The 17,666-nt window shown below is 39.0% G+C and overlaps 1 protein-coding gene across 2 annotated transcripts; it reads left to right on the top strand.

Moving 5' to 3' along the window:
• Window positions 1-3,263: 3,263 nt before the first annotated feature.
• Window positions 3,264-13,371, top strand: LOC133709165 (disease resistance protein RPV1-like). 2 transcript variants are annotated; one of them, XM_062134816.1, is made up of 6 exons: window positions 3,264-4,364; window positions 8,920-10,024; window positions 10,155-10,433; window positions 10,533-12,002; window positions 12,109-12,971; window positions 13,053-13,368. In XM_062134816.1, the coding sequence occupies exons 1-5, from the start codon at window positions 3,904-3,906 to the stop codon at window positions 12,589-12,591; spliced, it is 3,798 nt and encodes a 1,265-aa protein (XP_061990800.1). In that variant the 5' UTR covers window positions 3,264-3,903; the 3' UTR covers window positions 12,592-12,971; window positions 13,053-13,368. The 2 variants fall into 2 exon arrangements, with proteins under 2 accessions (XP_061990800.1, XP_061990801.1); XM_062134817.1 differs by having other exon boundaries at window positions 4,231-4,364; window positions 8,902-10,024; window positions 13,053-13,371.
• The last annotated feature ends 4,295 nt before the right edge of the window (window positions 13,372-17,666 follow it).

The following is a 17,666-nucleotide window of genomic DNA, read 5'->3' as shown; positions in this document are numbered from 1 at the left end:
TGCCGTCGAAGCTTGGGTTTTCCATGGAGATCATTTTGCCCCTAGCCTCGAACCACGATTTGAAGTGTAGAGGCAGAATTGAAAACCTAGGGTTCTTGAAATTCTGGGTTTTTTTCGCCGGCCGAATTCGACTGTTTCCAGGTATAATTTGGGGATGTTGTAGTTGAAAAGTTTAATCAGTGTGTTGAATTGTTGCTGTACATGAAATTTGGTAGCCGGTGGTGGAGGTTGGTACCGGCGCGTGGGTGCCAAGCGCCGCCACTGTTGGTGGCGCGTGAGACGGTGTTTGGCCAGTCTTTAACTGTTGTTGTTGAGCTAAATAACCAAATATACATTTAGTTTCATAATTGCAGCTTTGGGATAGAATTGGAGTTGGAATGAATATGGATTTTGATGTTGATCAATGATGAAATTGTGAATTGAATTACGAGGAATCCATTCATCGGATTTCCTCGATTCGGCCCTAAAGCCCATGCATTAAGGGAATAACATTAGTGAAGAAGATTGGGAGGTTTTGGGCAAATAAATATAATGTTAGGGTTTAGTTTTACTTATCGTAATTTAGTTTTCCATCCAGTAATTATGGGTTTACGAACGTTATATTGTACAGGACGTGAAGAGGATTCCCTCGAGGAGGGTTCGGATCGACGGCAGGCTTAGCCGTACACAGTGAGTGGACTTTTGTTTTTAAATAAGTGATGCATGCATTTATTTACTAAAGTATGTTCTATTTAATTAACCTATTACTTTCCGAGCATATGAATTGATTTTGGAATTTGATTACGATTTATCTCGTGGATTTGCTTCCAATGATGATTTTTGTGAAGTATTATGATTTATACCGGTTGTGAGTTTCGGTTATTAAGTTGTTATGCTCGGATTCGAATTTATATTTGATGTTAATTTTCGACGAATTGTTTTCGATGTGATTTCCGGATTTATACTATTTATATTATATTTATATTCGTCGATTCGAGACTTTATTTGCAAATTAAATTTTATTGGAGTAAATCTCCATGTTTATTTATCGATTTTCGATTTTGGCATTGGGAATGCCTCATTGACCATCTACTTATTCCTTTAGCGTGTGGGACACGCTGTTAATTTTTACGATTCTACGAGAACTTCCGGGTACGGTTGGGAATCGTACCCGTGTTTTCTTTATTCGTGGGACATGGGGAAGCCTTAAGGATTTATTGGATTTTATTAGTTTTTACCCACCATACCTGGGTCGCTATATTTTATTGCTAGCTAGCCTATTAGTACTCCTCCCTGCTTACTATGTGTTTGTGGGTGAGTAAGAGCAGAGCATGGGATGCTCCAGAGTGTGGGACACTCCGACCCGAGCCTGGGAGGCTCCCTTCTTTCGTATGGTGAAATTTCTTCCCCATATTTTATCGTTACTTGACTAGCGGGGCTAGTCCGATTTCTTTTAACCAGCGGGGCTGGTATGTTTTTCATGAGTTTTGAATTTAAAGAAATACATTTTATAAACGTTGCATGCATCGAGATTTTATAAATATAAATCTGTGGGAAAGTATAAACTGTTCTTCCGTTATGCCTATTTATTTTGTCCACTCACGCTAACGTTTTTATGTACTTTCCCCCTGGGCCCTTTGGTTTCAATTGCCCAGATCGCAGCGTTGCTGACCGGCTTAGGAGTGGAGGCTAGCACCACCTTTGCCATCTATCCTCAGTAGGTTATTTATTAACCTACCTTATGTATCATATTTCTAGTGTGTTCTATAGATTGCTCTGATTACCTTAAAATGTTGGATTTATACATTTGTATAATTATGAGTGTATGGGAGTTGTGTAATATTGGAGGAAGCTGAAAGATTCGGTTTACTGAGTTGTAATTTATGTATGTGGATATGTTTGTGTAGTACGATGTTTATATTTGGAATTTGCTGATTGTTGCTTGGAAGCAGGGTGGCTTCAAGCATAGAAATTGTTATACCTTGGAGTGTTTTCAACAGGTTTAGGGTTGTCCACTTTTAGGGGAGGTTCTGTCGAATTTTCCCGAAAAGTGGGCCCCGCAGGTCCATCTCGGAGTTAGGAGGGTAATTCCGGGGTGGGTCCTGACAAAACTGGTTTATCGATTTCAGTATATTGGTTCTTTTTTCATTCAAACATTGTATTATTGTAATGATTGTACTACATCAGTTTATCACTTTATTGTTGGAACAATCTTTGTTTCATTGCTTCTTTTTCTTTTTCTTTGTTTCTGTACTTTCTGGAGATGGAACATTGAACTATTGAAGTTCATCAGTTGATTGAGTTTATATGTGTTGTGCTGCAGTCTTGTGTAGCTGGGAAACTGTAATATTCTTTCAATTTGTTGTTAGCTACAGGAACCGAAAACATATCAAAACCGAACCGAACTAAACGGTTCGGTTCTCGAACGGTTCCTAATATAAATAACATGGTAACCGAACCGAAACAATATTAGCGGTTCCGGTTCCGGTTCCGGGAAAATATGACGTTTTCCGAACCGATCCCAGGCCTATGTGGCACTGTGATTTCTTCTTTTATGTGAAGCTCTTTTTTCCTGGGTTTACCCGATTTAATATAAATTAGCTTAGTTAATGCTCTCCCTTATGTTGTATTAGTTTTTCTACAAGTATCTAAGTCAAGAGGAACAATCATTAGCAAAAATACCGCTTCCATCAGAATTGTTTGACATTTTTAGTATTTCGGTAAAATACTTTTCTGTAGTAAAAAGCATGGCCTTAGCTGTTCAAAGAATTCAACCTCCCTGATAGAATTCACTATGGCTCTTAGTATGCCATAAGGAAAATTACTTCATAGTTTTTTTTTTTTTTTTTTGTTATTTATGCGTAGGACACACGTCCTTCTGTGCTTCAAATGAACAAGTATTTATGGCCCAGAATGATTTTCTCTTGGCAGATGGTTTCAAAAGATAGTATGATGGATTTAGTTTGTTTTTGGCCTAAATTTGCATAAAAATGTGACAAATCCAAATCCCAGCTAAGCCTTTAGCCTAGATGAATGGCACTAGTTCTACTGAAATAGTTTTTTGATAGTTGTTTCTTGCTACTTATAACCATGTTTCGTTCTATCCTTTTGGAACAAGAGAATGTAGCTTGGGTCAAATGAAGGGTAATTTGATACACGATACTTTCAGCATTTAAGGTGATAAGCAATGAAGCTAAGAAACTAAAAGATGATGTATTTCAGTTTTCTCCTTTTCTCCTTGGCCACATGGGGTCTTTACTGTATGAGAAGAAAAAAAAACTGGTACTCATATTCTCTCTTGTTCAGTGGGAATGCAGAATTTGTGTACAATTGTTGGAATGAAAGTCCAGTAATATTACTTTTTACAATTTGAAATGTGGGTGAAATCTTGATGTTTCTTTTTTTTTTTCTTCTTTTTGTCAAAAAGGGCAGAGATGGTGAATTTGAAACCTTAACTCACACTTAATTAGTTTGAAACTTATCTTACCTCTAGATCAAATGCTAACCAAGAGATAACATGTTATTTAGGAACTTGAAAATTCTATTGAATTAGGATTCTTGCGTGAACTATGAAATTCTGATTACTCACTTTTGCATGATGTCTGGATGTGATCTAACTGCCTTTTTAGCTTTTGTTTATTACCATACATCTTCTTTTTGTTACACCAATTGGTCAAAACTGGTGTGAGTGTGGGACTGGATTTAACAGCGGAGACTGGACAGTGTGGGTTCATTTGCTTTTCTTCTTTACAGATGTGTGCACATCATTCCTGATCGTGAAAACGCGTGGGAAACATAACAAGGAAACTTCCTCCTCAGCACCTTTGCTGTATCAGTGACTGGAGAATCCAATGTACTCTTCCTCTTTCTTCTCCAAACTCCAGAAACTCTTTCACAGTCTCTCTTGTTGTCGCATAGCTTTCAATGGTGATCATCGAAGAAGCCTCTCATCCATGGACATACCATGTCTTTCTGAGTTTTAGAGGTGAGGATACACGCAACAATTTCACAGGCCATCTGTGCAGCGCTTTGCGTCGGGAGGGAATCGACACCTTCATGGATGATCAGCTCAGACGAGGAGAAGAAATATCACCAGCACTTCTCCAAGCAATCGAAGGGTCGAAGATTTCAATCATTGTGTTCTCTAAAGACTATGGATCCTCCAAGTGGTGCTTGGACGAACTTGTCAAGATCCTCGAGTGCAGGAAATCAATTCAACAAATGGTTCGACCAGTTTTCTACAAAGTCGATCCCTCGGATATACGAAATCACAGAGGTAGCTTTGGGCAAGCACTATGCAAATTCAAGGATAACATGGAGAAGGTTGAGAAATGGAAAAAGGCTCTCTCAGAAGCAGCAAATTTGTCTGGGTGGACTCTCTCAGAGTAATTCTCTGTCCGCTGGCTTTAAATTTCCTTTTCAGCTTCTGTCTTCTTCTTTTCGGCTTCTTTTTTTTTTTTTTTTTTTTTTTTTTTTTTTTTTGAAAAGTAGTTTCATTGAATCAGATAACGATTACATCGTTTCGAATGGCATCACTTATAAAGGTGGGAGCTAGTACAAACCAAACTTGACTATCACTATCTTTGAGAGCATGAGAGGCCAATGTATGAGCAACTACATTAGCTTCCCTCCTAGCATGACTAACACTAAACCCAGATTGGTCTTTCAACAATTGCCTGACTTCCTCGATCAACACATTCATAGTAGACAAATCTTGAGAAGGAGAAGTAATAGCTTGAACCAAGAGTGAGCAATCACTTTCGAAAAGTACCTCTTCATGTTGTAGAGACCGAGCTAACAAGATGCCATCTCTAAGTGCCATCAGTTCTGCATGAAATGGTGACGTAAAGAAAACATATGGCCGCATCTGCCCAGCTATGAAGCCACCCTCAGAGTTACGAAGCACACATCCCACTCCTCCCCGTCTGGAGGACGCTTGGTAAGCACCATCACAATTCATCTTATACCGGCCTACTGCTGGAGCCTGCCAGCGTACATGTTGCCGGTTTTGCCTGTGCGGATGTTCATTACACTTCTTGAAGGCTTCATACCATCCAATAGTTAGCAACAAAGTCTCAGAGGCGTGTTTCCCTTTCTGCTCCCACACTTGGGCGTTTCTATTCTTCCATATACCCCAGAGTAACATCAATGCCTTATTTATCTCTTCCTTAGAGAGCTGCATGAGGACATCCAAGAACCAATCTTGAATTGAAGTAATAGCCGAAACCTGCCAGGTCAAGTTTGCACTATGCCAAACTTCACATGCATATGGACAATTAACAAAGAGGTGCAAACTGTCCTCATAATTATGGTTACACAAACTACACTCCAAACTTCCATTGTAGCCCTTTGTACTAAGACTGACCCGTGTAGGTAGGATATTACTTACCACTCTCCATGCATGCAAGGCCACTTTGCCGGGGACTTTAGCATTCCAGATAGCCTTCCACACCACCCTCAGTGGATCAATAGGTGGTTTAGGAGCAAGAACTAACCCAAGTGCCAAATCCTTTGCTACATAGTAAGCACTATTAGTTGTAAAGAAGCCTTTCTTGTTAAAATGCCAAACCTGCTTGTCTTCACCAGCCACCCGACTCAAAGGTAAGGTAAGTATCAACTCGATGTCAGCTTGAGTGAAATGCCTCTGCATAACATTTAAATCCCAAGTCCAAGTAATGGGATCAATAAGCTCCTTAACAAATCTAGGAGCATCTCGACCAGGTGGAGAAGATGGACATCGGGGATACACATCAGGTATCCAGTTATGCTGCCATATCTCAATCCGAGAGCCATCACCAACCTGCCATCTAAGTCCTTGAAGAAGGACTTGGCGTGCTTCCCATATACTACGCCAAGAAAATGAAGGTGCAACCCCCAATTCTGCATTCTCATACTCAGAACTAGGAAAATAAATAGCCTTGTACAGCCTTGCTATAAGAGAGTTTGGATCTTGCATTAATCTCCAACTCTGCTTTGCTAGCATAGCCAAATTGAACCAGTGTAGGTTTTTAAACCCTATACCCCCATCTTGTTTGGGCACACACAAACGCTCCCAAGACCTCCAGTGAACTTTATTCTTTTCCTCTGAATCTCCCCACCAAAATCCCGCACATAATTGATGCAGGTCATCACATAATCCCACTGGTAGCTTATAGCAATTCATCACATACATTGGAACAGATTGCCCCACTGCTTTGATTAAAATCTCTTTTCCAGCACCACTTAATAGCTTTGCCCTCCAACTCACCACCTTCTTCGTGAGTTTCTCGTTCAAGTAACTAAAAGCAGATGATTTGTTTCTGCCTACATGTGTAGGTAATCCCAAATATCTCTCATGTTTGTCCACACGCTTTACTCCCAACATACTAGCCAGAACTTCCTGTCGATGCATATCCATTCCCCGACTGAAGGCAACTTCACTCTTCTGTAAATTAACCCGCTGCCCTGAGGCAATTTCATACGTATACAAGATATTCCGAATTTGTTGGCATTCCTCCTCCTTTGCAGTCCCAAATAAAAAACTATCATCCGCAAAGAGTAGATGATGTAATATCGGTGCCTGAGGATTAAACTGAATACCTTGCAGCCATCGGTTTCTCACAAAATGCTCAATCAAAGAGGTCAAACCTTCACCACACAAAATAAATAAGTATGGTGACAACGGATCTCCTTGTCTGATGCCCCTAGTTGGCTTCACATATCCTCGAACCTCCCCATTTAATAGAAAAGAATAACCTACTGTTCTAATGCTTGTCATTACCAACTCCACCCATTCCTCCGCAAACCCTAATTTCAGTAGCATCCTTCTCAGAAAACTCCACTCCAGCCTATCGTAAGCCTTACTAATATCCAACTTTAAGGAAAAGTGCTCTCGTGCCCCCTTCTCATTATGTAAGAAATGAGCTACCTCCATTGCTACGAGTGTATTATCTGAAATTAACCGGCCTGGTACAAACGCACTCTGCAATGGGGAAATCACCTTTCCCAACAAAACCTTCAATCTGTTTGCCAAAACTTTGGAGCAGATACGGTAAAGCACATTGCAAAGAGCTATAGGACGCAACTCTGTCATATCCTTAGGCTCTTTCACTTTTGGAATCAAAGTAATATGAGTGAAGTTTACCTCACGGAGAAGATCACCAGAGATTAAAAAAGATCGGATTGCATTGCAAACATCATTTCCCACAGTACTCCAATACTTCTGAAAGAAAAAAGGGGGACATGCCATAAGGACCAGGTGACTTGGAGGGATGCATTTGGAAAGCAGCTGTTTTGATTTCGTCATCAGTGTATGAAGCTAGCAACTCTTGGTTCATTTCATTTGTCACTCTCGGATTCACTGTTTCCAGAATTAAATTCATTGCCGCTTCATTTGTCCCCTCTGTGGAAAAAATCTTACGATAGTATCTACTAACAACATTTTCAATTTGACTAGCCTCTGTCACCCATTGACCATTGTCATCAAATAAACCTTTTATAGTGTTACGTTGTCTCCGATTTGATGCTCTCCTGTGAAAATATGCAGTGTGCCTATCCCCAGACTTCAACCACATTTCTTTTGATCGTTGACTCCAAATGGTCTCTTCTTGAGTCAATAACTCCTGGAGACGAATACTCAAAGCTTGTTTTTCCTGATTCATGGCAGAGTCAAAGGGGGTCTCCAACAACTCATTCAAACGTGCCCTAACTGCCCGCATTTCTATTTGCCGAAACTGAAAAGTATCACGCTGCCATGTATTAAGACTAGCTCCAGTGTTTCGAATCTTCTGACAAACCTTACTCATAGGGTCTCCCTCTGCTTCTCCTTGCCAGCCATTCTTGACAACCTCTTCACATGCAGCATGTTGCGCCCAAAACTGTTCAAACCTGAATAATCTCTTCTTTCGACCAATCTGCGCACTTGGAGACGTACATACCTCAACCAAAAGTGGACTGTGATCCGAGGAACTGGGATGTAGATGCGTTGTCGTTGAGTAGCTAAACAACCGCCGCATGGCATCAGTCCAGAGGCTCCGATCAAGTCGTTCTTTGGTTTGATAGTCTGACCACGTATAAGGACTACCTCTGTATCCCATATCAATCAGGGAACAGTCCATCACACATTCACGGAAAGCCTGCATTTGGATTGGTCTTCTCTCCCCTCCTCCAGTCTTTTCTGAACGCTCAAGGATCTCGTTAAAGTCCCCGCAGATCAGCCATGGCAAAGACGACTGACCTGCAAGACGCCTCATTAGAGCCCAAGTCTCCCTTCGATCCCCAGTTTTCGCATAACCATTTATCCCTGTCAACCTCCACTCGTCTGCCGACCCCCTGGCTCCAATCGACACATCCACATGCCTGGTAGAATAGTTGCGGACATGAAGTGGAACATCATTCATCCATAACATGGCTATCCCCCTCGAGTCATCACCCTTTGGTTCACATAGGCAGTTGTCGAAACCCACCTTGATCCTCAAAGTCTCCATCTGTTGTGCATCACAAAGAGTCTCAGAAAGAAACAAGATCCGTGGCTTCTCCTGCCTGATAATATCGATCAGAGCCCTACGCCTGTAGTTTCCTACAATGCCCCGGCAATTCCAGGCCAAAACCCAGAAAGCCATGCTGTCTCAGGCCGCCGTGTGTGCGCCGCTAACGTGGTTACTCAGAGCAGGGCTCTGCTAGGGTTTGTCTTTTCGAATGATTTCTTTTCGGCTTCTTTTGTTTTGAAAAAAGATGAATTAATCCTGATATATTATCAAGATATACAAATGACCATACTATTATCAATGAAGCACACAATTAATTTCAAAGAATATAATATCTAATAACTCGGTGGGAAACTGTATTTACAGTAATTAAACTTCTACAACGTAATATATATTTTATTTTATTTATCTGTGATTGTAAATGTGAATGTGTTTTTGTATTCTTGATTAAATGCAGTTTATTTTAAATGTCCAGACATTGCTCTGAATCCAGTGTTATTCATGAAATTGTTGAAGAGATTTCAGAGCAAGTGATAAGCAGTACATATTTGGATGTGGCTAAGTACCCAGTAGGAATAAAACCTCGGGTGCAACAGATCCGTAACCTTTTAGGTGTCGGGGGAAGAGGTGTTCGTATGGTAGGGATATGGGGGCCCGGAGGAATAGGCAAGACAACAATTGCCAAAGCTGTCTATAACTCAATTACTCATAAATTTGATGGGAGTTGTTTTTTGGAAAATGTTAGAGAAAATTCAATGGGTGCCAAAGGCTTTGTCAAACTACAAAAGAAACTTCTTTGTGAGATTCTAAAGGGAACAAAATTGAAGGTGACCAATGTAGCAAGAGGAATCACTATGATTAAGGAAAGGTTGCAATACAAAAGTGTTCTCATAGTTCTTGATGATGTAAATGGCATGGATCAGATAGATAACTTAGCTGGTCAATGTAGTTGGTTTGGAATGGGTAGTAGAATCATCATAACAACAAGGGATAAGCAATTGCTGAGGCATCATAATGTTAATAATTTAATATACGAGGTCCAGAAATTGGATCATCATGAAGCTCTCGAGCTATTAAGTATGAATGCCTTTAAAAGAAGTCGACCTTTGGATGCTTATGCAGAACTCACAGAACGTGCAATACGCTATGCTCAAGGCCTTCCGTTAGCTTTGACTGTTTTAGGTTCTTCTCTATGCAATGAAACTGCAGAGCTGTGGGGAGCTGCATTAGATGGTTTCAAAAGCAGCGAAATTCAAGATGTTTTAAAAATAAGTTACAACGGATTGGATCACATAGTGAAGGAAGCTTTTCTTGACATTGCATGTTTCTTTAAAGGTGAAGGTAGAGCACACGTGATTGAAATATTAGAAGCTTGTGGTTGCAAACATGCTAAGATTGTTATCAATGTGCTCGTAGAAAAGGCCCTCATTAGAATTACATACCATGATTCCATTTGGATGCATGACTTGGTAGAAGAAATGGGTAGAGATATAGTTCATGAATTGTCACCCAATGACCCTAGAAACCGAAGCAGGTTGTGGTTTCATGAAGATGTTTACCGTGTTCTAACAGAGAATATTGTAAGTACATATCTTAATTCACCTCAACTTTAATTATTTTTTGTTAAAATCCTAAAACCTAAGTAGAATATGAAATTTAATTATTTGAGAAAGAGTTTGGTGTGTTAATACTATTGCATTTTCATACTAGGGAACAACCAATGTTATAGGCATCAAGGTGCAGCTGCCCGAAGATTCAGATGTGATATGTTTATGCGGTACCACTTTCTCCAACATGCGAAATCTTAGACTTCTCATACACCGTGCTGGACACTATTCTGGAGTTGTTGATAGTCTGCCAAATAGCTTAAGGGTAGTTGATTGGCCTGACTGTGCCCTACAATTCTTGCCATCCAATTCAATACCAAAACAACTTGCTATAATCAATATGCCTAGGAGTCGCATCACAGTATTGGGAGATGGATACAAGGTATGTTTTTTTGGATACACATGTTTATCTCTAGCTTATCATCTGTTCCTTCCTCTCCATTATTTTTTTTATCTAATTTTCTTCTACTCTGTCTTCCAGGATCTGATAAATCTCACATCAATAAATTTAAGTCATTGTCAATACCTAACAAAAGTGTCAGACTTATCAAAAATCCCACACCTAAAAAGTTTGAATCTAGCTGGCTGTGAAAATTTAGTTGAAGTGCATTCTTCTGTTGGATTCCTCGATAAACTTGACTATTTGAATCTTTTTTACTGCCCTGGGCTTGAGACTTTTCCAACGGAAGTTAGTTGGAAATCCATGAGGAAGCTTCTGCTTCCCTATTGTGAAAGGCTTGAGAATTTCATAAACATTGTGCACAAGATGGAGTCCATTAAAGAATTGGATCTACGTGGAAGTGGCATAACAGAACTGCACTCCTGGATTGGATGTTGCACGTCCTTGGGAGTTTTGAAGTTGAGTGAAACTCCGATCAAACAACTGCCTTCAACGATTGAAAATCTTACTTCTTTAACATATTTGGAGCTGTCTGTAACTCCCCTTAAAGAATTGCCTTCATCGATTGGATGTCTCACTTCCTTGATTGAATTGAACGCGAATGGAAGTCTCATCGAAGTACTGCCTTCATCAATTGGGAATCTCACTTCTTTAGGAGGATTGGACTTGTCTGAAACTCCTCTAAAAGGATTGCCTTCATCAATTGGGGATCTCACTTCCTTGAAGCAATTGAACCTGTCTAAAACTCCCATCAGAGAATTGCCTTCATCAATTGGGGATCTCACTTCCTTGAAGCGATTGAACCTGTCTAAAACTCCCATCGGAGAATTGCCTTCATCAATTGGGGATCTCACTTCCTTGGAGGAATTGGACCTGTCTAAAACTCCCATCAGAGAATTGCATTTGTCAATTGGAAATCTCATTCGCCTTCAAGAATTAATACTAGAAGGATGTGGAGACCTTACAAATGTGCCGCACAGTGTTTACGGAGGGCTGCAACAGCTACGAATGCTAAACCTCTCTTGGTGCCCAAAACTGGTGACATTTCCAAGTAGGGCGAGCGCTTTGGTTTCATCAAGTGCAGAATCTCTTCCTTTGATGCTTCCATCTAATTCAAACAATGGGCATGATCATCCTGGTTCATTATTGTTTCCCCAGCTATGGTATCTTGATTTTGACGGATGCCAATTATCAGTGGTCTCTGATTTCCTAACGAATCTTGACTGTGTGTCCACATTAGAGATACTTAATCTATCAAGAAGCAGTTTTGATAGTCTTCCAGCATGCATCAGCAAATTTCGCAAATTGCAGTCTCTTAATTTGCGTGGTTGCGAGTGGCTTCGAGAGATTTCAGAACTTCCACCAAATATAGAATATATATACTTGGATGATTGCGTATCGTTGGAAAGATTTTCAAAATTGTCAAATATACTGGAACAGAAAGACACTCGGGGATTTGTTCAATACATGTACTTGTCTAATTGCAATAGACTGATGGATAATCTTGGCATGGACATGGTGTCGAAGATGGCAAAAGCATTACCGTATCAGGTTTTCCATCTCTCTCTCTCTTCCCACACACACACATATATAATTTTCTTTTTCTCCTTTACAATTTTGACAAGTAATAGTTAACACAACCATATGCATCTTGCAGCTGGTGCATGCCGGCTTAGATCAGCATGTGAAATGCTGGACTCTTATGCTTCCAAGCCTCCCGGAAATTGAAGTTCCAAAGTGGTTTGATAGGGGTGAGGTGGACACAAGTGTGCTTCCTGGTCATGGAACTCTTGGTATATGTGAAATTTTGATAGAAATCCCTAGGAATCTGAAGGCTGAGAGAATAGGATTGGTTGTCTGTGTTGTTTTTGAACTGATCCAAGATTTTTCCTGTGGTTATGATGGTTGTTGCTCTGTGAGGGTTCTGATTGATAAAAAGTATTATGACATTAGTGCGAACTACATTGAATCAAAAGCGACAGAGTCATCTGCTCATGATCATGTATATGTATATCTGACATGTATTGCTTTCAAGGAGCTAGCTAGAGGTGGTGGATCCTGTGGTTCGAGTGATTTTTCGGGCGAATCGTTTAGATGCCAAAGCGTTGCTCCTAAAAAGTTTCAGGGTCCACCTGGCTAATATGAAAGAGGATCAAGTAGGTGGTGAAGACTTGGCACGAGAAAGATATAGGCAGAGCAATGCTAGCATTTCTGATCAGGTGGATTTGGACACAGAAGGGGCAGCTGTAGCATCATTAGTATCAGATGGCAACAATTCCGGTGAAGTACACGACGATCATCATGATGGGGAACAAGAACAACAAAGACAACCGGAACCTCATCTTCCAACAAAAAGATTTGAAGACCTGGCAAGACAAACAAATATAGGCAGAGCAATGTTACCATTTTTGAGGTGCTTTGGAATTACCTGCGCACAAAGGTTCAGCTAGCTCTAGTATCATCAACAAGTACCTATCGAGGCCTTGAAGTACACTACGATCATTAATACTTGGATTTCAGGTATTAATATTCCATGCACATAAACTTGTCCTCTAGTGATAATTTTTCACTGACCTGCTTTTTCTGCATTGTCTTATTTAGAAGAAGATTTGCTTTTGCCAAAGTCGATCTCGAAAGATGGCAGTTGATGGTGAGAGGGGCAGAAGCACCAATTAATCTGGACTCATGTGATGGTCAAATCTCGATCAATCCACACAAACAAGGCTGGGTTTATTCTTCAATTTCAATTTGTGTTTGCTCATTGGTTTTGTTTGCTGGCTTTTAGTGCGCTCTGAATTACAAGTGAGACTGATATAATGCTAGAGATGTTCAAACACTGGAATCATGTCTATCCTTCTTGACATTATTAAACTCAGATGATTTGTATAACATATAATTTTAATATCACTAACTAAAGTAGGGAAACTACCTAAAATACCACTCCAAAAGAATGTCCAGCAAAGGCACTTTAGAAATACCCAAGGCACTTTAGAATGTGTGAATGTGCACTTCACCGGTTGAAAAAATAATGTCCAGCAAACATTCGTAACAGATTTGGAACATGATTCTTTTATTAAAGACAGTTTGAAGTGTGCACATTTCATACATTACACTGAGCAAAAAAGTAGAAACATGCAATGGGGGGCAGCTCTCACGGAAGCAGCAAATTTGTGGCCGTGATTTCCAATTGCATTTTTATAATTTTTTCTTTTGCTTTACTTTTCTTGCATATATGATATATCTGTCCTTTTTTGTTTATTAGTGGATTTATTCATATAGTGTAGCTTATATTTCTGAGCTGTATTGATAAAGATTGGGAAAACTCTGGTAATATAAGATTGAAGATGTTGAAATATGAAGATTGAGAACCAAAAATGAATGAACTTTTTTGAGAATAAATGGATTGAGAATTGCAACCTACTTGTTTATGAGTGCAAATTCAATTGTCTTACTCACTAATTGACTTGCTAACAGTCCGAACAGATTTATCAGTTATTACAACACGCAGTGTAACCATAGTTACTGACAACTAATTATAGACAGTTAGTCTAGTTATAGTTAAGCGTCCTATACTGTAACTCCTCCGCCCTTTCTAACCTTTAGGTAGAGGACCTAGCTGCAGGTTGTTGAAACTAAGAGTAGGGCAAGCTCTCAGTAAAGGCATCTACAAGGTGCTCTGCAGTGGAAAGATGGGAATTAATTTCTGTAGCTCAGTTTGTGATATTTCTAACCTGCTTCCAAGTTCCTTGTGCTGCACTTAAGCATAGCCTGCTTTCATTCTGATTATGAGAAGCTTAGAGATCAGCAAATTAGAGTGGTAGAAAGGGGATCCCTTTCCTTGGATCTCCCAAGGCACATGAGGATTATTGAAAATTTAACCTCCGCGGCTTTGTTTGCTTAGGTAATACTGATTAGCCTCTTTACATGCACTCACCCGCGCAGCATAGTTTCGCACTCAACAGTACTTGAATAAGCATAATTGCTAGAAAATTTAACCTCCGCGGTTTTGTTTGATTAGGTAATACTGATTAGCCTCTTTACATGCACTCACCCGCGCAGCATAGTTTAGCACTCAACAGTACTTGAATAGACATTATATGATATAAAATACACGATATTTTTTTATTATATGACAATTTTTACTCTCCATTTAGAAAGTGGCTCTACTGTCTCTGTTAATTATTACTCTTTCCTTTTTGAAGAATATAGTGAAAATACTATTAATCGCCTAATTTTCACATCGGTGTCAAACGCCTATTTTTAGTAATGTTTCTTTGAGTGCCCATAAAATATCCAATGGAGGAGTTAAGCTGGGTTCCAAACCCCGTTCAAAAAAAAAAATTTGAATGGAGACAAAATTAGGAGATGTACGTTGTGATTCAATGTCTAGACTTTAGCTTGATTAATTCATTTACGTGTGCGTGAATAAGCGGCAAGTCTTATTTCTCAAAACGTTGAATCTTTGAAATTTATTGGTTGCAGTAGCAAATGGAAGATCTTTATATGTAACACCTAAAGCTCCATGTCTAGAAAAAAATGATAATGATAACAATAATTACAAAGAGTTAAGCAAATAGATGCCGAATTTAAAGAATACTTTGGTCAGTATGTACACTCTTGACAAGAGTTTGACAAAAGTTTGTCCGAATTAGAGAATGGTATTTACAACTGTTCTAAATTTACTATAACAATTGCCAATTTCAAATATCGTGGGAGATGCAAATAAGACATTCTATAGAGCATTAAAGTTCAAGATAGACATGTAAGTCTCACCTAGCCTCATGCTTTCTAACCTTTTATTAATATAGTGGTTTTTGTATCAGACAAAAAAAACAAAACAAAACCTAAATATGTGTATAGCATGTATATAATACTTTTGACTTCAAAAATATGAAAAATCTAACAAGTCCCTTTTAAATATACAAAGTACGAAGATATTTAAAAAAAAAAACTTAAATATGTGTTTTATTCGAAAGTTGTAAACTATATATGATCATCATAAACAACAATATGAGACAAAACCTAAAACCTCTTCTCAAGAAAAAAACAAAAAACAAAACCTAAAACCAATGCTAACCGGGACTCGGGTCTTGGGTCGGGGCGAAACTCACGTTGCAACTAAAAGTCTAAAACCCAAAACCCCTGGAGGGACTCGTTTTTTCATTTCCTTTATGGAGGGATTGTAAGCACTTCTTTCAATTCGAGGCCTCTTCCACACTTCTATATATTTCTTGAATCCTATCACTAACCCAATACATTGCTTTTCAATTTCATTTTCTTTTATGTAGATTGATTGAATGACATAAACACCCAAGTAATTGATGTATGTACTGTAATCAAGGGAGCAAGGTTGAAAGCTACATATTCTTTAGGATTTCCTTTTCGACTCTCTCCGAAATCGTATACAACAAGGCAGAAGGGGACTCTGCAAGGGACCCGATTATCAGGCCCAGAAGGAGCAACGATGGTGATGTCTACGCCAACTGTACATGTGAGAGATACCATTGAGCTTGATGAAACTGAAGAGAAGATCTTCGAAAGGCTGCTTGGAACGCTTGAGCATTATGGATTTAAGACTGAGCTTCGTGTCGCAGGTGGATGGGTCCGTGATAAGGTTTGTATTGGTGAATTGGTGGTTGAAGGGAAAATAATTTGATTTCTGGGGAAACAAAGAATTTGGCTTTGAACATTGTCTGTTTTGAATATGCAGCTTCTGGGAAAAGAGTGCAAGGACATTGACATTGCTTTGGAAGATATGATGGGCAGCAAATTTGTTGAGAAGGTGAGAGACTACTTATTGTCTGTGGGGGAAGAGGTTCAAGGAATCGCTATCATTCCAAGGTAAGTGGCTTTGATATATGTATTGATGCATATTTAAGTCGTAAGTATGCTCCCATGACTTAATATCTTCTGTTATCTTGCAGTAATCCTGATCAATCAAAACATTTGGAAACGGCGAGGATGCGCATCTTAAATGTATGGGTTGATTTTGTGAACTTACGTTGTGAAGAGTACAGTGATGATAGCCGCATTCCCACTATGGTAAATTCTTGCTCTGGGATGTATGGATCTTCTAGAGTTTTGTTTGTTACTGATTTGAGCTTTAGGACATTAGTCACATTATCTTATTTGGAATAAGGGTAGAGAGTACACTGAAAATAGCCACATCCTCTTACTTTTGTCTAAGGAAGGATGGAACCAGATTTAGCTCTTAAAGTTCTGAGATAGACAGTGTCTTTTGTGTGTATAAGCTCCATTATTTTGGACAATTCAAAGGCTATGGAATATTTGACATCTTCATGTGTGTTCTGTGTCACAAACACAATAACACCAAGATGTGGAGTTATGACGGGTGAGGAAAAGGAAACTAGATTATCCATGAAGCCAAGTATTGTGGAATTTTATGTAGGGCTGTTCTATCTACCCATCTGGGTTGGAATAAGGTTAAGGTTAATATGTATAACTGTCCCGAACCATTAGACACCATGAATCAAGAATAACTTTGTTATCTTCTGGATTTTTTTTTTTTCAATTTTTATCAAATTTTGAGTCAGCTAGCTGCAAATAGTGAGTTAAACATGTTGAATGAAATTCTCAGCTACTCAAGTTGAATGTATGATTATATTTTTCTTACCAGAACAGGATGCACTGAGAACGTCCAAGCTATGACCTATATATGTGACTTGAAGTTATTTTGGGTTGTCTTCAGTCTTCATCCGCAGTGTGAGCCATCAGAAGGATGCGACAGGTATGGTTACTTAAGAAAACGGCATTCAACAAGTATAGCTATGATATCATATATTTGTAGACATATTATAAATATTAGTTCATAAGAATTGTTGCTTCAATGTATTTCCCGACTAGTGTTCTAGGACTATTATCAAAGCATCATTCTTGATTCAACATGTAAAATACATTCTAATTCTGCCTTTGCCTTCTTCGTCCCCTGCTTCTTTCTAAGGTATAATGCCAATTGATTATTTTTCTTACCTAATCCAGCAATTGTGTTGCGTACTTGGATTGTACTTGGAATCTTATTCAATTAGTGGGGCACTCTACCTTCAGTGTGAGTGATTGCCTGGTTTTAATACAATAATGTTCTTTTCTATCCCTTTAGCAGTTTTTGTTATTTATTTATTTATTTATTATCATCTTAAAGTAGTAGTTATTCAATGCTTATTTGTTAGTTTTTACAACTCTTCAAATTCTATTCCT

The sequence above is a fragment of the Rosa rugosa genome, chromosome 5, assembly GCF_958449725.1.
Source record: "Rosa rugosa chromosome 5, drRosRugo1.1, whole genome shotgun sequence".
Taxonomy (NCBI): Eukaryota; Viridiplantae; Streptophyta; class Magnoliopsida; order Rosales; family Rosaceae; genus Rosa; species Rosa rugosa.
The sequence above is the reverse complement of the archived record's forward strand: the minus strand, read 5'-3'. Positions and strand labels throughout refer to the sequence as shown.

Coding starts and splice junctions, on each gene's coding strand:
- LOC133709165 (XM_062134816.1), top strand. CDS start 3,904: ATGGTGATCATCGAAGAAGCCTCTCATCCATGGACATACCATGTCTTT. Junction 10,025..10,154: donor GTGTTCTAACAGAGAATATT/GTAAGTACATAT, acceptor TTTTCATACTAG/GGAACAACCAATGTTATAGG. Junction 12,003..12,108: donor CAAAAGCATTACCGTATCAG/GTTTTCCATCTC, acceptor TGCATCTTGCAG/CTGGTGCATGCCGGCTTAGA.